We start from the raw sequence: 20,207 nt of genomic DNA, 5'->3' as shown, positions 1-20,207 counted from the left end.
GTCCCTGTCACACAGGGCTAACGTGTGGGAATTGCCTGGCACTCAGGGAAGCTTAGTAAATATTTGAGAAATGGATGAATACATGAATGATAAATGACATCAGGGAATTGGAAGCGTTTTATGTGATGAGCCTGTGAGGCGGGGTATTCCCTACTTCTGGCTAGGAGCCATAGGCTGGGCAGCCTAGGAACAATCGCCTGGGCAGCACAAAGGCCCCGCTCCTGTTCTTTAGGAATAGGAGACTTGGGGCACAGTGGTGTTCTCTTTTGCACTTTCTTATTCAGCTCTAATTGCTTCTTTACAATTGTTCTCCCGGATGCATCTTTTAGCTCGTGGTGTGGTAGTGGTTGTGCGCGTTTGTCTGTGCATGTGTGTATGCCTGTGGAATTCACAAGGAGTGATTACAGCTGGTCCCTACCACATCCTGCCTCCTCACCTGTTGTATCTAATCCTTCCAACTACCTTCATACTTTCCCCAGTCAGGGCTGTTATCTCCTTTTTGCAGACAAGGAGCCCAAGGTTGAGAAAGATTAAAGTCACACCATCAGAGAACAGGGAGGTGGGGCTTTCAATACAACTCCTGAAGCCCAGTCTCTTCTCTCCTATACCTCCTTCACTCTACATGGGGCTGGGATCCAGGCAGAATATCAGCCCAGGGTGGTGGTGGGGGGTGGGCGGGAGGGGATGTAACCCAGGGAGGAGTATTCAGGGTGTCTCCAACTTCATTTGTGCACCCTGAGGTTTCTGGCCAGCCCCAGGGCCTCCGGGCAGCTGTCCATGGGCAGCTCAGCGCTCGTAAGCCCAGCCTGCCAGCCCCTTTGCATGTCTCCTTTTGTGGGACAAGGGGCACAGGACGACATTATGAATCAGGCGATCCCATGGGTTCTGTAGCCAGGGCACTTCCTCTGGTTGGGTTAATTTCCCTCTGTGTCTCTATTTCCAGTGTCTATTTTAGTATCTTTTCCTGAATCCCAAAGGGTAGACACTACCTGTGCTTAATCTTAGAGAACCGCCACCCCTCCCCGCCCCAAGCTGTGAGTGCTGGTCATGGGAGGGGAGGGAGGGGAGATGGCGTTCCTGTGGTTGTGTTCTTCGGCTGAGATTTCAGCCAAAGACACTCAATGTGTCCACCAGTGTGCAAAGACATCCTTGTCTATATTTATTATTGTCGGGGGCAGGGATCCCTAGGGCCCCACTTTGGCAGGTACAGGTAAGAAGAAGGGAACTTAAGTAACCGGCTACACTGATAGTCAGAAGCGTCTGTTACATTGCTGCATGAGAGAGAGAAAGCACCAGGCACCCTCAGGTAGCTGTCCAGATGCAGGGATTTTTTTTTACAATATGCAGTTCTTCCTACAAACGTAGAGAGGCATAGTAACAAAACATCGAGGCCTTACCCTTGGCCAGATAAAGCTGTTTCTGAGAGAAGTCCAACCACTCAGAGTTTGCTAAGTTTTCTCTCATCCCTGCCTGCCCTGTGAGTCTGCTGAGAAGCTACAGTGAAGTATTGTTGCTCCAGGATCAAGGGAAAAGAATACGAGAGAGAGGAAACCCTCTGAAGGTCCTTATTGTGGCTGATGGCACGGTAAAGAGGCTCCAGATGAAAAAGAGGCCCGACTCCTCTCACCTGATAATGCATCAGTGTGTTGAGCCGCTTCCAGTCACCTTCGATCTTGGTGGTGATGTCTTCGTCTTGTAGCACGACCCGGGCTATCCGGCCTTGGCGCCACTCTGGTTGGACAGTGCGGTGTGGGTGTGGTGTGAGAGGGGTGGGGCTGTGAGCCAGGGCCACCTGGTCTGCCTCCTCTTAGAGCCCGGCAACCCTGACTCCCTCCAGCTTGTGTAAAGCTGTGCTTGGAGACATGCCTGGCTCCATGGGTTCAGGCAGCAGGGGCAACTGAGGGCCTTCCCAGAAAACCCACATCTGAGTGGGCAGTGCCCAAAGGGAGAGATGTTTCCTACAGCTCGTACCTGGCCAGGACCCAGTCAGTACTCCTCCCCCCTCCCCCAGCCATTGGTGGCTTGGCATCTTCCCACCTTTCCATAGGTACTGTACCCTCTGGAAAGCTGCTGCTTTCCCCCGCACCCTCCCGTTGGGGGCCAGGCTTCCTACCCAAGTCCATGTCAACAGCCCTGGGCCTCTGTGAGTAGGGCACATTCTTATACACAGCATCGAGGATCTTCTCCTTGACTTGTGTGATGGTGTCACAGTTTAACACCTTCACTGGGATTTCTGGGCTGTTCTCATTGTCTGGGTTCACACAGTTCAGGATCTACAAGTGAGTAATCAAGCTATGAGCAGGACATAGTTGAAAAGCAGTTTGAGGGAGAGGGTTGAGGCCTCAGAATCTTTCCCCCCAGGGTTTGCCCTTTTTACAGGAGGGAGGAGCATATTTCACTGTTGTTTTGTGCCTCAGTTTCTCTCACCTTCCTGATACCTACTGCAGGAGGGCCTAAGTCACTGGACCCCCTTCTTTCTGAATGAACCAGGACCTACTCTCTAGCTTCTGAATAGTTTAGGGGAGACTATGATCCTGGTATGAGGTACCCAAGGACCTTAGAACTGGTTTCAGAGTGTCCAGGGCTGGTAGACCTTAGCCAACGTCTCTACACTAGGAACCAATGCACTTGCATTCTTTCTATGCCCATCGCCCCATGCTGAGTGACCAGTGACCTCCCTCCCCCAATATTATCTAGGATAAAATGAGGCGTAGAGGGCCCTCCAAAATGAGATGCAGGCGAGGGGCTCCAGCCTTGCCTTGAAACACTTCAAATGGCCCCTGGACTCGTCCCAGATGGGCCCCTTGGCCTCTTCACGGATCTCTTCTGCCGCCCCCCTCCCCCCACAGAGCATGTCCAGGGTGACAGAAGACAGCTCGGACCAGAGCAGGGGGCAGGCAGGCGCCGTCCCTCACCAGGGTCTTGTACTCGATCTGCTGCCGAATGAGCTTGTCCTCGCTCAGGGAGTAGCGGGCCTCACCGGTGATGGCGTCGATGGGACCCTTCTCCATCTGCTGCTTGATGGCGCAGTACAGCATGAAGAGCGGCTCCCCTGCACATTCCTACGGGCACAAGCAGGGCATGGGAAGTGTGGGTGTGAGCCGTCCCCTCCCTGGCCACCTCTGCAGCTGCGACAGTCGGGGAGAGAACCACCTTGGCTTGGCTCACGGGGAGCATTTGGGCCAGGGAGTTTCCTGTTCCAGAGGACTGGGGTCCCCATACCACCCCGAAGGCCAAGCTGCATCCCCGCTCACCTTCAGGAACTTGTGCAGGAGGAAAGCAAACCAGTTGGTTAGCATCTTCTCAGCCACGGATTCAGTCCTGGGGAAGGCAGAAGGAATCCTTTGGGGAAGGTGTTGGTGGTAGGGGGCTGGGCTTGTTACGTGGGACAAAGCGCTGGACTGGGAGCCACAACACCTGCAATCTAGCCTGACTCCACCAGGAACTAGAAGTGTGACTTGGGCGAGGGGTGTGGGGGGAGGTGACTTCTCTGTGGGCCTCAATTTCCTATGCAAGACCTCACGTCTCTGCTGCTTTGGCTCTTCCTTACTCCCCAGGGATCCCAGGGTGATGAAGAGGGCTTTTTTTTCTTGGTCTTCAGAGGTTTTCTGCATGCCTGCGGACTCTATTTGTGCACTGGTAACCTGTCTCTCCGCATGCTCAGAGGCAGGCTGCCTTGGGTTCAGATCGTGGCTCTATCATGTACTGTCGGAGTGACATTGGGCGTATTGTTTAACCTCTGGGTTTGATTTTCCACCATCTCTAATTGTGGACAATCATCTCATCTGCCCTACACACAGTTGTGAGGATCGGATGAGTTAATATAGTTTAAATGCCAGGAAGAATGCCTAGACGACATAAATATTAGCTATATTACTGCTGTCATGTGAGCTCTCAGATCTCAGCCCTGCAGGTAGAGAGCAGTGCTTAAGAGTTTAGCCAACGGGGGATCTGTCTCTTCAAGTACCATCCCTCTTCCCCTCCCCCATCCCCAGGCTGCAGATCTGGGGACTTGGGGAGAAACAAAGCGGCTGTGACAGACCCTCAGTGATGGGGGATGCCGAAGGGGTATTTTAACTCCCCGCACATGGTGCAAATTACACCCTCTGGTTGCAGTAAATCCCAGGCATTTACCAGGGCCGTGTGGCAATCTGGGCCTGGGAGAAAGTGACAATGGCAGAAGAAATTGTAGCTTTCTCCCGGGGGCCCTCCCAGCACCCTCTCTCTGCATTGTGTCTGAGATTAGCTCTAATTTAAATACAACAGTTCTTAATGAGAGTTTCTAATGCTCAGATTGGCAGGATGGGGGCTCAGTGCTCAGAAAGCAAAGCCATTCTTCCTCCTTGCCCCACGTGGGCCTGTAAGCCTGAGACCTCAGGAACAGAAGGCTGAGGAAGGAGAGGGGGGGTGAATGGAGGTAGCATGTTCCCATCCCTGCTGCCCAGAGCTGTGGAGCTGTGCTCAGCTCTCTGGTGGCCTCTGGCGAGGGAGGGGGAGCTTAGGAATGCTGTGTCTCTTAATCTTTCTGCTATCAGAAAAAAATGGCCACGGGAACAGACCAGAAGGCTGGTAATTCCAAGCCAGGAATTGGGCAGACAGGCTGAACCGTATCCCCAGCCTGGCATCATCCAACAGAACCATGATGGAAACGATCTCTTTCTGTGTGAGCCAATATGGTGATCACTAGCCACAGGTGTGGTTGTCGACTAAGCACTTGGAATGTGGCCAGCATGATCCTAGGGTAATAGTACCAGATAGCAAGTTGTCACCAGGACCACACAGTTCTAGAGGCAACTAAAGGAAACTAAACGACAGATAGGTTTACTGTCTCATCCAAGATCACAGAGTTGAGCAGGTGGCAGGAACAGGGTTCAAGCTGAGCTCCAAGCCTGGGCCTGTGCTCTTCCCATCATTAGGGGGCTTTAGGCAGGCACTGCAGTCTCCCAGGATCCCTAGGCACACCAGACTCCACGCCAGCAGACGTGAGGACACTGGCTACTCTGGGGCTTGCCATTTCCAGGGATTGGAAACGTCGTGCTATTTGGGGGCTGACTAATGAGAACGCCCGTCCACCCCTCCAGTGACAGGTCAGACCTCCGGAGCAGCAGCTTGGGGTGGTTCTTGTTCTCCAGGTTCTTGTCGATGAGGTCAGACAGCAGCTGCTTGAGCACGTCGGTGGCGTACTCCAGGCGGCCCTGCAGCCCGGTCATGATGAGCGACGCCACGTTGCCCCGGTCACGCATGGAGAAGCTGCGCTGAAGCTCCAGGGTGCGGATGAAGGTCAGCAGGAACACCTTGTTGTTGATGAGCTGGGCGAAGAGCTTCAGGGCTTTCTCCACGTGCTGCTGCCCATTGCCCTGCACCTGGAGGGCGGGGGTGGGCATGGAGAGACACCTCGGAGGACAGAGGCCCCTGCCCTTCCCTCCTCGGTTCTCAGAGGATCTGCTGACACCTGCTGTGGGCTCCTTTCCATGAGATCTATGGCCAGCCCCATCCCTGTGGCTGCTCTCAGGCAGTCAGCCCTGACCTGGGCTCTTGGGGGCCATGTGATTCTCCCAAGAGTACCATAGAGATGACCCAGCACATATCTTCAGTTTATTAGTCTTCCCACCATTGCCCTTTCCTGATTTATCATGAATAAAACAAACCAGCAAACCCATGGAATCCCACGTCCTTCTTTAAACCACCTTCAATCCTTTCTAGAGTAAGGCCAGAGCTTCATTAATTTCAGCCATTGATTTAAAACATGACCGTCCTAAGCCTTACTCTGGAATTATCCTCAAATGCTTGGGAACCTCCTTAGTTGTCATTTTCCTGATAGCCTATAGCTGCCATGTGGTTTTGACCTGTTGGTCCCTTCTGACTCCCAACTTTACGTAGGTCCCACCTGGAATTCTTAGGAAACCCCGGCCTGTGTCCCTGTTGGTGGGATGGACCCTGGGAGACAGGTGTTACCTCCAGCTCACGCAGGACAGGATGATCCTCGATGCCTGGAAACAGGACTCGCATAGCGTAGGTGCGATAGTCTAGGTAGGGGATTCCTGAGCGGTCCAGGTCACTGGTTAGCTCGTTGATGTCCGTCTGGAGCTCTGCGAAAGCTGTGAGAAGTGATCAGAGACAGGGAGGCTCAGGGGGTACTCCAGTTGGGGGAGAAGTTTGTGAAGGAGGGAAATCTAGGGCACAGAGATGGTGAGGGTAGAAGGATGTGTCTGGAGGAAGAGCTTCGTAGGCTGCCCGCTACAGTTGGTATTTTCAGCATCCCAAAGGCCTGTGTGTTACGGGCATGGCTCCAGGCTTGATGCTATTAGGTGGCAGTGGAACCTTTGAGAAGTGAGGCATAGTGGGAGGTCTTTAGGGGACTGAGGGTGTGCTAGAGAAAGGTAAAGGGTTTTGCTCAGCCACCTGCTCTAAGCATCTGTGCTGCCTTACCCACAGGTCTGAGAGCAACAGTGCCGACCTATCATAGGCTGCAACCTCCACAACTATGAGCCGGCACAAACCTTTCCTATTTACAGGTTGATTAACTCAGGTACTTGTTATGAGGATGGAAAGCTAACACACTGTATTTCTTAAGTGGTGAGGAGACAAGCGATTTTTGTATGATTATTTTTATTTTTTTTTTCCTGCCAGTTGTTGGGGCTTGAACTCAGGGCCTGGGTACTGTCCCTGAGCTCTTTTGCTCAAAGCTAGAGTGCCTTACCGCTTTGAGCCACTTCCGGTTTTGTGGTGTTAATTGGAGATAAGAGTCTCACAGGGACTTTTCATCCTGGGCTGGCTTTGAACTGCGATCCTCAGATCTCAGCCTCCTGAGTAGCTAAGGATTACAGGCTTTTATATGAATTTGTATGCTTGTCAGTGTTTTAAAAATTGTCTTTGTACATAGTGTAAATGTAGCTAAAGGGAAGAAAAGAGAACACCATGACTTAGGCCGTTCAGTCAAGATCATAGAGGTGCTGGAGTCTGGGGGAAAACATGGCTTGGACAAGGGGTTCCAGACAAGACTAGAACAGGCAAATTGCTACCTTTTCCCAAGCCAGAAAATAAATTAAGATATAAAAGCTTTGGGTTGCCTTGGCTACCAGATGGCCAGCAAACAGGGAGTAAAGGGCCTGTGAGGTCTCGCCCCAGGGGCAGGCCTGTCTTCTGGGTACCCAGGCTCTGCAGGCTGGTGCCAGAAGGAGCCTAGGCCACCTTTCCCAGCACAACTCTTCCCTTTCATCCAGCAGAGGGCTTGTTTCCCAGAATGCCATTTGTAGTAAAAGGAGAACTGTTTTGATTCCTAATTGAGATGTTTTCCCAGAGAGCCTGCCAGGTCCTCAGCCCGAGAGAATGCCAGGTACACTCGTCACCTCATGGCTGTGGCTGCGTGGGAAGACGGGAGAAAACACAATCTCGGCTCCTACACACATTCATGGCCAAGGCCATCGGCAAACACGGCCTTCAGAGCGTGCAGCCCGGCCTGCAGCACTGATAGAGATAGAAAACAAACCCTGGTGGGGGGTGGGGGTGGGGGTGGGCAGATATTGGGTGGGAAGGAGGAGGGGTGCTCTCTGCTGCTGCTCCCTCCCATGGGAAAGACGCATCTGCAAGTGTTTAGGAGCCAGACATTGCTATTTGGAGGATGCAGCCTGAGATAAGGAGAGAGGCAGAATGGAACTGCTAGGTTGTGGGTTGAATCAGATCCGGGTAATATAGGTAGACCTGGGCCCCTCCCCATGGGCATTCTTCATAGGCCTTCTTTGATCCTGGGGGCAAGGGAAATTTCTGGAAAAAAGCAGGTCCAAGTGGGATATAAAGACGTGGAGCAAGAAGAGCAAGGAGGAGATTGGGATGGTTGGTGCCAAAAGACGGGGCTGGAGAGGGTGCATCTCCACTCACCTTCCTTACACTCCAGGGCCACGCGCGACTCCAAGTTGTCCATCTGCATCTGGAGTCGCTTGAGCGTGAGGTCATTTTCCCGAGACTTGCGCTTGTAGGCGATGAGGACGATGATGACGATGATGAGGAGCAGGCTGCCGCCCGCCGCGATGCTGACGATGGCGGGCAGCGTCAGCAAGCTGTCTGAGATGACACTCACCGAGCCAGGCGAGAACACCATCCCACCGACGTGCACCTGCGAATTATACACATGGACGCACACAGGTGTAGAGCCCTGGCAGGCCGTGTCAGTCAGGGAGGACATGACAGACAAGTACACACACATACATATACATACATACACACACAGAGTGCAGATGTGCACACAGAGAGACTTCCTGCTTTTGGCAACTGCTTTGAGTTACTTGTGTCCTCCACTTCTCTCCGCTTTAATGCAGGACATGGAGGTGAGGAGGTACAGAGGGTGTGGGTTGGAAGATGGAGCCACATGCACACAGGGAGGGGGTGGAGAGGTGAGAATGGAGGGAGAAGGCTCACTCACCATGACCTTGTGCTGCCCTGTGAGGTTGGGAGGTTCGCATAGGAGCTGCGTCTCAGACACAGTGACGGCGCAAGGGGTTTCTCCAATCAGCACCGTGTAGTTGAGTTTGGCCCCTCCAGAGGCTGGAGGACAGAGGTTTTTGCCCTGTAGAGAACGGTAATCTTAAAAAGAATAATTGACACATGCCTGCAGGAGTTAATTGCCTCATTAAAAAGAGATTTGAAGGAGGCCAGGGAAGGGCAGCAATGGGAAAACCAAGGAAAGATCCCTCCACAGAAGTTTTGGAGGGGCTTTCTAATGGTCAGCCACAGTTTAGAAAGAGGGAAAAAAGAGAGGAATAAATGTAAAGAAGAAAGCAAGGATGGCAGGCATCAAGGGCTCATTCTGTAGTCCTACCTACTCAGGAGGCTGAGATTTGAGGATCATAGTTAGAAGTCAACCCAGGCAGGAAAGTTCATAAGACTCTTATCTCCAATTAAACAACAAAAAAAGTGCCAAAAGTGGAACTGTGGCTCAAGTAGAGCTCTAACCTTGTGCAAAAAAGCTCAGGGAGGGGCTAGGAAGGTGGCTCAGAGGTAGAGCGCTTGCCTTGCATGCATGAGGCCCTGGGTTTGATTCCTCAGCACCACATAAGCAAAAAGAAAAAAGCCGGAAGTGGTGCTGTGGCTCAAGTGGTAGAGCGCTAGCCTTGAGCTGAAGAGCTGAGGGACAGCGTCCAGGCCCAGAGTTCAGGCCCCACGACTGGACCTCCCCCCCCCAAAAAAAAGCTCAGGGACAGAGCTGTGCATACATGCAGACACAGAAAGAAAGGAGAAGAAAGCAAGCAGGAAATAGGGAGAGACAAAACACTATCCAAGAAGAAAATTGAGGGGGAGGAGGGAGAGCTACAATGGGGTATGAGTCAAAACGGTGCAGCCACCAGGCTTTCGGACATGTGATACCAGAAGACTGTGTGTGTGGTTACGTGGCCAAGGAGATGGCCTATGAAATGGAAGATCTGTTGCTGCCAAGCCACTCAGAACCTATCCCCTAGTGCTCAAGAAAAAGATTTCAAAGTATTATTCACTTGAGAATCCCAAGTGCCAAAGGTATCATCAGTGCATGGCTGTTTATCAATGAGCTCTGTGGATTTGGGGGTCCATATGTGTAGACAGAAGAAGCAGAAGGCCAGGGAGCGGGAGGGGTGGGGGTGTTCTGTCCCCTCATTGCCTGGGCTGGGAACTGCCCCCCTGTGCTCCCCTACCTTTAGGATGATGGGTGATCCTGGCTTCTGATCCAAGACTCCAGTAGGGCTGAGCAGTTCAAATGTTGGGTTGGGGTAGTAGATGAACTTGGTGTCATTGTAAACAAGCAAGGACTGGACGTTGTTAAAGAGAAACCCAAATTCATCTGGTCTCTCCACAGTGTCCAGGCCTGGGCGGTAGTCCGTGGTGAGAGAGGGTGCCAGGCAGGTCAGGGTGGTTGTGTTCACCACTTTACATACCTAAGAAACCCAGAAAACAGCATTTGAGTTCCAGGCACTGGGGTGGGGAGGAGGGAAGGACAGGGCACACTGCCTCCCACCTACCCTCGGCCTGATTTTCCTGATTGTCACTGGAGTTACTTGCTTGTCTTAATTGCATGTGAGATGCTTAAGAAAATGGGTGGTGACGTCTTTTTGGAGGCGAGAGGTGTATTTAAACCTCTTCCAGTCATTCATGCACGCATACATGCATTCATTAACATGCAACTTTGCTTGAGCACCTATTTTGTGCCAGGCTATGGGCTGAAGTAATCACAGAGGCAAGGGGTAGATTACAAATTAACCAATGATTATAAGACGGGCCCAGCAGAGACCCTGGGACACCATAGAGACATGACACTGTGAGATGAATGAATGGATGGGAAACATTGGTTCTTTCATCTGGGGATGTGGGTACATAAGTGTGTGTGTGTGTGTGTGTGTGTGTGTGTGTGTGTGTGTGTGTGTGTGTGTGTGTGTGTGTAGTATGTAACAGGAAGTGGGAGAGGAGCACTTTTCCCAGGGCATAGTAGAAGTGTAATTAGTGCTTGTTGATATGTAAACAGGATCCTGTAACTCAGGCCACATCTTACTCAGAGCCTCTTTCTTTTCCCTAGCCACAGATCCTTAATCCTACACTGGAGTAGCGCCTTGGAATTGGCACTGGGTTTACAATAGCTTTTCTTTTTTTTTCTCTTGGTAGACTTTGGTCTGTCATTTAAAATTCTAGCTGTGTTGGCCCCCAGTTTAGCAAAATCTAGGCCAATTCTCCTCTGGTGGTTTAGTTCTGGGGCTGGCCAAGGCGGCAGCCAGACTGAAGCAACCACTACAAGACCACATACAGCTGGGGAAGAAAACCCGCACGTCTGCCCGCTTGCCTCTTGGCTGTCACTCAGCGCCACCAAGTTTCAGTTCTGGAGGCTTAGGAACAACAGGAACTGCCAAGGGGGCTCTGAGATAGCTCTGAGAATGTAGTCCCCCCAAGTACATGCTGTCTTGGCAGGTCTGTGTGAATGTGTATGTGCACACGTGTGGGTGTGTGCGCACATGTGTGTCTAGCCGAGAAGTGCACACTGGGTCTTTGTGTTCAGGAACAAGATTGAGTGTGAAATTGCAGAAGAGTGGATACTTGTATAGACGACATCAGAACCTCAAAGTCCAAGTCAACCCTCCCTGTCTGGAAGGAACTCAAGAGTTTGAATTAACAGCTCACTGTACCATTCCCACTGTAGCTAGAGTCAGTACCTGTTCCTACTCTTTTTATGACACATGTCAGCGGCCCCTTTCCAACTCAATCTCTCTCTCCTAAGGCAGCTGGGAACATTGGGGCACAGAAAAGGCAAGGTAGGGTTCATGAGAGAATTGCATTCCTGGCCCTGCAAGGAAGATCCCCAGCCTCAGTATGTGTCCCATGCCCTTGCTCCTCCCAGGTTTCTAGCCCAGGGAGCCCTGTGCAAATAAGCATTATTATAAAACATGATTGTGTTCTTTTCTTTTGGCTCTGGAGATCAAACCCAGGATGTTACACTTGCTAGGAAAGTGCTATGTGATTGTGCTATATCCTGGCTCTAAGTAGATCATTTTTAAACAAGAGGTCTCTGTGTGCCTCCTGTTCTGTGCTGTGTCGTGCTCCATTTGCTAAATATTCATTTAGCTTTGGTGGTTTGGCTCTCCTTAATATCCAGTGAGTTGGCTGTGAAATCCGAGGTGGGCCCCAAAGATGGGCGAGGGCTCACATGGGACAAAGAGCTGTTTTGCCATTGTTCCACAAGCAGAGGCATAGGGCAGTGTTTCAGAGCTCCCCACAGTGAGGACAGGCCTGACGGACATTGAATTCCCACATGCCTTTTCTCCAGGCCTGTCAGCCTGTCCATTCCAGGACAGGAAGCTCGGGTCTCCCCGCCCGCCCCCCCCCCCCCCCCAAGCCCAATGCTCCAGAAGGTGGACTTATATCTTAGTGTCCTGAAATGCTGTGATCACGGGATCGGGGTGTATGTAGCTGGCGGGCAGCCAGGGAGATGATGAGTGTTGGGGAGACTAAAGGAAAGGGGTCTAGGCCCTGAGCCTTCTGCCGGAATGTCAGGTACCAGGAAGCTTCCCTGCCCTGGCTTCTCTCCCAGTGGCTTCCCCAGGACCCCAGCTGGAGCCCTTGAGGGTCACCCTGGTTAGTCATGTGTGGTATTTGTTTTGCCTTTTTATCTTCTGTACAGTGGTGTTCTCACATCTGGGGTCTGCTGACTGGCTTCCCTGGACTGTCTAGTTCCTAGAGACAGCAAGAAGCTTGCCTGCCAGCAGGCCTGACAAAGGCAAAACCCCAGACCCAATCCCAACCCCCAAGCACCTCCTTTCACACTCCAGTTCCTGTCCACAGGCCCTAATCACCCAGGACTCAGTAGAAGAACAAGCAAGGACAGCCCTGGTATTTCAGACGTCGATAGGACCAGCTGAAATGACGCCAGCTAGCCAGTCTGTAGTCCATGGATCCTACAGCACCTGTTCTTTCCTGAGGACACCACCCTTGTCCTCTCCTGTCTTCTTCCAGACTTACAGCTTCCCCTTGTGGTCCCCTGGGCACGGTATGGCCCCCTTTTCTTGGGATCTGATCTGTGCGTATGACAAACTGTCTTTGGCCTTGCCATGTCTGATTAATAATAAAACCTGTATTTTAAAACATGTACCTGATTTTCTCAGGGGAGGGGTGGTTTACCCATTCTAGGTGAGCATTCACTGTTGCTATTCCCATCCTTTACCTCTTCCTAAGGGACCTGGGGTTTGGCAGATGTATGAGCTCCTGGGAACATTGAGCTACTGGGAGGGATGGAAGGGAATGGATTAGGGCTCTAGCTTTCCCCATGGACCAAACTCTGACTTGGAAGAAGTGGTGTGTGCTCACCTAGCCCAAAGGATGGTAACCGTGATGGGTACAGGTGCCGCCACCTGTCTGGCATGATCAGAATGTCAGGCCCAACAGCATTTCACACAGTCTAGTTAGGAAGAGCCTAGAAGCGTGGGAGCTATCTAGCCTGGTCCTGCCACAAGTCACCTTAATTACTGGGGACCAGTCATTTGTCCATTTTAGCTTTAGGTTCCCTCAGCTCTGCAGTAAGTGGGGGTTGGAGTAGGTAAGCCCTGAGCCTTTTCCAGGTCCAGCCTTCTATCACCCTGCAGTGTTGTGCTAGAAGTTTCTAAAGGGAATCTCTCAGCATACTAGGAATATGTCTCAGGGATAAAACCAGAGACCCAATACCATCTTCTGCATCTCCATCTTAGCCTTGACAAGCCCCTGCAGGTTGGAGCAGTCATGCTAGTAAAAATGCATCAAAAATAATGGCTGTGACAGCACCTCCTGGATTGTAATTATGAATACAATAATCTTTCAGAAAACGTTGACTAACAGGAGGGCAACAGGGCCTCCAGAACGAACTTAAAACTTTATAAGAAGACATGACATTCTGCTTTATCAAAATAATAGTATTTCTTTTTCTTTTCTTTTCTTTTCTTTTTTTGTCGGTTGTGGGGCCTGAACTCTGGGTCTGAGCGCTGTCCCTCAGCTCTTCAGCTCAAGGCTAGCGCTCTACCACTTGAGCCACAGCGCCACTTCTGGCTTTTTTTCTGCTTATGTGGTGCTGAGAAATCGAACCCAGAGCCTCGTGCATGCAAGGCAAGCACTCTACCACTGAGCCACCTTCCCAGCCCTCTTCTTACTTTCTTTCTTTTTAAAGAAAACCAATCACAAAAATCCATAGTGGGAAAAATTTAAATTACATGGCCAGGCCTTGTAAAGAGGCTTAGTAAAACGATCAATCTGGGCCAGAATTATCTGTATGCAATAACTAATATTTATCAAGTACCTGCTGGCCATGAGCTGGACAGTTAAGCTAGGTCTTATCATTAGCATCTACAGCTGAGCAGCACAGGATAGAGAGGTCAAATGACTCGATCATGGATGTGCAGCTAATAGCTGGTGGAGTCCTGCTTCCAATTCAGAAATGTCTGTGGGTGGAGCCAGCGTTCCCTTCCACTTCCCACACTGCTTCCCTTTTGACCTCCAAGTGAACATTAGCCTATAACAGGAGCCCTTTTGTGCTGTATCATCAGCTCGGAAGCCAGGACTTTTATATGCTCACTAGATCATCTTCTGACAAGAAATTACACTGTAATTATCAACTACATTGTAAGGACCAGCTATTTGGGACCATGTATCCCAGCTCCGAGTTGCACACCAACTTCCCTTTCCAGTATCCAGGTGTTGCCCTTCCTGACTACTGGCTATGGCATCGCAATGATTGGTCAGGCAGGGCCAGACCAAGGGTTACTCACATTGACAGATTCTTTGCCATTAAACTTGACTCGGATCCTTGGCTCCTGAATGACATCCAGGTTGAAGCCTGTGATGGTCAGTGGTGTGTGGCCACTTGTGGGAACAAAGCAGAGGCTGGTTAGGGAAACCCTCCCTTGAACCTGCTCCCGTGCGCCTCTCTCCCACTATCACGAGCTGCCCTTGTGCTGCAGGGCATTTACAAAGCTCCCCGTCTCCGCCTCACCTGGTGATGCTCCACTCCGGCTCAATGCGCTGCACCCGGGGGTCATCTATGTACTCAAACTGCAGGCTGTTATCCACACGCGCTCTGTCAACACTCACAGACACAGGCACTGCGCCCAGGCCGTTGGATGATGGAGGTGACACACACACGATCTCATTCATTGATCTCCTGATGGGGGAGAAGCGGGAGGATTAAAAATGATAGGCAAGGTCGACTCAAGTTGAAAAGGTACGTCCCTTGGTCAGAGCTGCTCCCCGTGACAGCACACACTCCCCCATCGGCATCCATCAGTGCCTCCTTCCCACCTGAGACCCAACCCTAGCGGGGAGGGAGCACGTTGGATGGGGCTGGATAGAGAGTGTGGGGTAAGGACCGGGCTCCATAAACTATGGAGGAGGAATTCTTCTTTTCTGGACTTTTCTAGACTATGAGAAACCAAGGCATCAGGCTGTCAACACATATCCACTTAGAATCAACCACACACAGTGACAAGCACACAAGGATTGCTCCAGCAGAGTTTATAGTGCAAGGAGATTGTCAGATGGGTCACACTACACCAATTGGGTTCTTATCTATGGATTCTTTCCAAACTCTCTCCAGGTCTTCGTATTTCCAGGCCTCCCGGGTATAACTGACAAGAGTAGGATTTTCTTTTTTGGTTTTTGGTTGGTCATGGGGCTTGAACTCTGGGCTTGGGTGCTATCCCTGAGCTCTTCAGCTCAAGGTGAGCGCTTTACCGCTTGAGCCACAGCGCCACTTCCAGTTTTCTAGTGGTTTATTGGCGATAAGAGACTCATGGACTTTTCTGCCCGGGCTGGCTTTGAACCGTGATCCTCAGATCTCAGCCTCCTGAGTAGCTAGGATTACAGGTGTGAGCCACTGGCGCCCGGCTGATTGTTTTTTTTTAATGCACAAGAGATGCTGAGAGTACAAGTCTATGCAGCCTCCATATTTCCCAGGTCCTCTTAGGGAACTCAGTGGATGTAGTTCCTCATGGTGACTAGAGATTCAACAGGAGTCCTTTTCAGTGACCTTTAAAAGTTGTGATCTAAGCCTGGCATCGGTGGCTCACACCTGTAATCCTAGCTACTCAGGAGGCTGAGGTCTGAAGATCACGGTTCAAAGTCAGCCAGGGAAGGAAAGGCCTTGAAACTCTTATCTCCAATAAACCACCAGAAAACTGGAAGTGGCGCTGAGGCTCAAGTAGTAGAGTGCTCGCCTTGGGCTGAAATGCTCAGGGACAGTGCCCAGTCCCAGAGTTCAAGTGCCACAACCGGAAAAAAAAAGTGATCTATAGGACATAAACTGACAAGTGGTCTGTATTTCTAACAATGGTTGGGACAGTGCTTGGGCCCAGGAGGTAACATGGAATCGGCAGGCCAAGCTGCTAAACAAACACACAGAGGAACATGCATACACATGTCTCAGACATATGGCCTACTTGGCCTTCAAGTGCTTCTCACCCATAGAACTCGCAGGTCTGGTTGCCCAGGTAGACAGCCACACTGCTCCCAGAACCAAGGTAATGGCCTGTAATGGTAACCATGGTACCTCCTGACTCTGGTCCTCGGATGGGGTTGAGTGACAGCACGGAAGGGTTCTTTGGAAAGAAGCAGAAAAACGTTCACAACTTTAGGTCCCAGGCTAGACCCGAGGACACAAAGACTATCCTCGTGTTGGAGTGGAGGTACTTTTCCTGCTCTTCGTAGTCCCAGGTGCTCACTCGGGTCTCTCTGAGAGTATCTCCAGGGAAGGCAGAGGACAGTGTGCTGGAATTAATTAACTCCCTGGGGAGTCTTGTGCTCATAACACTGAAAGGACAGCGGAAGTGACACTGACTAATCTATCAATTAGTTTACAAATTGAGAATCATTTGAAAATGCTTCTCTATCTAGAACCTGTCCTGATTTTTTTGGCACAAAATCGATAAGGCTGAATAAAGCACCCCTGTCTAAGTTGGGCTGCTGAGAAGCGATAGCTCCCAGAATGGCCCATACACAGGTTTCTTTGTCCTTCCGTAAGCATGTGAGGGTTTCTGGTGTGGTCAGTAAATGTTAGACATGGCCTCTCCAACTCTCATCAAGTGGGTGTGGGTCAACTGGATGGGAGTTTCTAGTAAATTCACAAAACTATAGCAGTGAGCCTAAAACTCATTGCCTACAGGTCAAGGGCATGTAAAGGGCATTCAACTGAGCAACGGCACAGGTATGAATTCTAGCCTGCATTAGCCACTCACTAGCTGCAGGCCCCAAGGCAAAGTTTAGGATCATTCTGGACATCTGCTTGTTCCCTTGTCAAGGGAGGAGGGTGGGCTAGATTACCCCTCCCATCTGTGTCATCTACAGTTCTCTCTCCATCTTGTCCTTCTATCTTTGCCTCTCATCTTCCCAGGGTGGGGGAGATGGAATATTTGTCAGCAGACAGGCTGTGGTTCTTTCCAACTAAGAGAGAAAAGCATGAGTAAAAGCTAGATGCCAAGATGAGACGCCAGAGTCTGGAAACTCTAAAAATAAGCAGTTAAAATGCTTTAGAGAGAAGAGAATTTTTGTGGCCTAACGATTTTTTCAAAACTCTTAGCAAGGCTGGTTTGAACCCATCCGCTAGTGTTAACACTTTTTAATGAAGTACTTGATGTGGCAATGGTGGTAAGTGCTAGAAAAAGGGACTTGAGGATCCCAGAAGCAAGTTATTGATTTTGTATGAATTTAGCCCAGGCAGGCACCAGGTCCTCAGAAACAAATATTGATTCGGTGAGAAGCCAGTGCCAGCCTTGTCGAAAGCCTTCAGGAGGCTACACCTGTTGTCTAAGCATGCAAGTGTGTGACAGGGCATACACGTGTGTAACCACACTGACACACAGAGTGACCATCTCTGATGGCCTCTCTCCTGGTCCTATACATAGAGACATGCCTCTGCCAGATTCAGCGACTCTCCTAAACTCCCATGAAAATAGCCTTGGCAGGAGACAACTCAGGTAGGTCAATATAGACCTGTTTAATTAGACCCCCTCATGGGCTCATCCTTGTTGGGCTGGAATAAGACCAAGATATCACACTGGAGGACAAATGGCAGGTTCCCCTACACTCATCTACTTTCTAAGTAAGGGTGCATTTGGCTTTGTTTGGCTTCTGTGCTGTGGCTTGTTAGGACTTGGTTCTCTACATCTGTTGTTATTCCCATGTCCATTATACTCCAGAATGATAGGGTTGTAAGCAATGAGGTCACGTTCCTTTTTTTCTGGTCTTTAGTCTGAAAGATCTGGGACTGCCCAACCTGGGACGGCATGTGGGTCTCTCTGGGAGAGTACACCTGTGCCTTTGTTGCTCTCTGTGGCCCAGTCCCAGTCCCAATACTTACCACGAAGGTGTACTGCTGGTGGGACTTGGTCATGAACTCTGGCTTACACTCCCCTATGCACAGGCGCACGGGCCCAGAGGTGGTTCCTATGAGGGCATGGCCCATCTCGCAGACGATCCTGAGGAGATAGCAAACCTTCTGGTGAGAGGCTGGGCCAGGCTTCCATCCCTGCCCCTCTCACTCATCCAGTTATAGTAAATGGCTCATCACAACCATGTCAAAGTGCTGGGCCAGGAGTCAGCTTGGCCAGCCACCTAGCTGTGCACCCTTGGGTTCTGTGCTTTCCCTTTCCCGGCTTTAGTTTTATCTGTACAGTAGGAAGTTGGATTGGATCATCACTAAAGTCCTGTGGGCGATGCTGCCCAGGTCTCTGATCACCGCAGTAGCTAGTGTGTGTGTGTGTGTGTGTGTGTGTGTGTGTGTAATAAACTGAATGTCCAGCAGAGAGATCTAGGGATTAACCTTTTAGTTAGTGTACTCTTTTATGTAAAAGCCAACATTGTATTATTCCCTAAAAGATCAGGTTGAGGGCCCGTTTGGCACTCGGATTCAACTGTGGCCCATTGGCCTACAGTGAGTTTTTACAAGTGGACAGATAATCTGGTGAGATAGGGAGAGCTCCAGCAATATGGGAGATGTGCAGGCTGGGGGTGAGCAAACGGGAGGAAGGTGCAGAGTTCGTTCATTAGGCTGGGTGTTGAGACTGGCTTCCCACTTAATCAAGGGCTGAGCACACAAGCTGGCAGGGGAGCAGATGACTGGGCCCTGGGTTGGAAGTCACGCCTCGTGCTAGCAGGAGTGCAGGAAGGAGGAGGTGTGCTGAGTTCTCCCGAGCAATCCCGATCAATACCCCTACTGGTGACTTCCCCAGCACCTGACATAAGTCACCCTGTCCATTTAGACCCTGGTATCCTTCATCACAGTAGCCTTTTAGAAAGGGCAGCCAGTGGAGGACTTAAGAAATCAAGTCCTGGGGGGGGGGGCTTTCCTGGAACTGCAAGGCTGGAGCAGTTCAGAGAGAGAGAGAGAGAGAGAGAGAGAGAGAGAGAGAGAGAGAGAGAGAGAGAGAGAGAGAGAGAGAGAGCCTTCAGGCTCAGAAGAAAAGGAAAAGGATGCTGGGAACAGGACTCCGGGAGAGAAGGGCTCCTCTTGTCTTCCCACACCATTGCAAAGTTAGAGCAGTGTGGTGTCCCTGGTATGTTTGCTTAGGGGGGGGAGCCCCGGAAAGCAGAGTTCCCTCCCCACTAATCCCTAGCATTATCCTGGCACGGTGGGGAAGATCCATGTTTAACCGAGTGATGCTTATCTGAACAGCTTCTGCAGGAAGGAAGGTAACTAAACAGAGATTTCATTTCGATGTAATAAAACTTGCATTAAACAAATATGCCGCATGCTCACACGCACGGCATGCCGCTGGTCTCCATCTCCTTCATAACAGTTAATCCTGAATAAGTACTTTCACTCCGAGCGAATATTTACTTAACATGCCATAACTGTCCTATTACGTTTAGCATATTAGATGCAACAAGAAAGAACTGAACGTGCATGGAAGAGTATTCTCCATTCCCTTTCTCTATGAATAAATAAATTAATTATGAACCCACGTCAGCACGATAGTAATGATCAATTAGTATTTGTCACGTAACCGTCTCCTTAAACCTCATTAGTGGCGCATTTGAGAAGCTTAATGTAAGGTTCTTGTGTGTGGTTAATTTCAGGCAGCTACCTGCTTGGAGTAACAATTCTCCCATCCTGTTTCTTGGGTGTTGGCCCTGTTCCTGTTTGGGGGTGTCTGCTATTATTCTACAACCCATACCCTGCACCCTTGGGAGCGCCTGGAGAGAGGCAGCTGTGGATTGTGGGTAGTGGGGGTGGGGTGGGGGAACAGATAAGCCTTTCCTTCTCTTCTAATCAGGGCTCCCTTGCTCTTCACTCATCGCCTGAGGACTCTCTGCAGGAGTAGTCTGCCAGAAGACAAGCAGGAAGAATCATCGCAGGCTTATGGCGAAAGGCAATGTGAGGACATGTGAAGGTCATGGGCAAGAACCATTCTTGGGAAAGAAGACCCTGGAGGGGGCTAGCAGCAGGTGGGGCTCTTACAGCACTCTGTCTTTCCTAAGATACATTCTTCCTCAGGGTTCATATTTTAAAAGATAAGCATTCTGCACCATGCATCTGGGAGAAAGAAGGGTGATGGATGGATGGGAGTTGGAATGTCTAAGCTGAGCAAGAGCAGCCCATGTATCCTCAGTGCCAAAGCGGAGCTCTACCACCTGGAGAATGAGTGGGGCGAAGGCTTCAGTCAGCAGGGGGCTATAGAGGAGTCTGGGCGGGCATGTCTGAAGTGAGGACAAAGATCCTCAGGAAATCAAGCAGCATGGGGGTG

At 50.7% G+C, this 20,207-nt stretch overlaps 1 protein-coding gene across 1 annotated transcript in view; it reads right to left on the bottom strand.

Moving 5' to 3' along the window:
* Positions 1–20,207, bottom strand: part of Plxna2 (plexin A2) — a 218,193-nt gene that overhangs the window by 11,096 nt on the left and 186,890 nt on the right. The window contains exons 14-26 of the mRNA XM_070041595.1: positions 17,822–17,939; positions 15,928–16,064; positions 14,465–14,632; positions 14,241–14,334; positions 9,663–9,902; positions 8,420–8,563; positions 7,879–8,113; positions 5,956–6,098; positions 5,095–5,363; positions 3,255–3,321; positions 2,916–3,062; positions 2,114–2,273; positions 1,628–1,731 (exon numbers count right to left, since the gene is read on the bottom strand). Of these exons, the coding sequence (XP_069897696.1) occupies positions 1,628–1,731; positions 2,114–2,273; positions 2,916–3,062; positions 3,255–3,321; positions 5,095–5,363; positions 5,956–6,098; positions 7,879–8,113; positions 8,420–8,563; positions 9,663–9,902; positions 14,241–14,334; positions 14,465–14,632; positions 15,928–16,064; positions 17,822–17,939 (2,026 nt within the window). The remainder of the gene's footprint in view (positions 1–1,627; positions 1,732–2,113; positions 2,274–2,915; positions 3,063–3,254; positions 3,322–5,094; positions 5,364–5,955; positions 6,099–7,878; positions 8,114–8,419; positions 8,564–9,662; positions 9,903–14,240; positions 14,335–14,464; positions 14,633–15,927; positions 16,065–17,821; positions 17,940–20,207) is intronic.

This window comes from Dipodomys merriami, unplaced genomic scaffold (assembly GCF_024711535.1).
Source record: "Dipodomys merriami isolate MVZ:Mamm:240054 unplaced genomic scaffold, mDipMer1.0.p SCAF_31, whole genome shotgun sequence".
NCBI classification, from domain to species: Eukaryota; Metazoa; Chordata; class Mammalia; order Rodentia; family Heteromyidae; genus Dipodomys; species Dipodomys merriami.
This window is presented reverse-complemented; position numbering and strand designations above follow the sequence as displayed.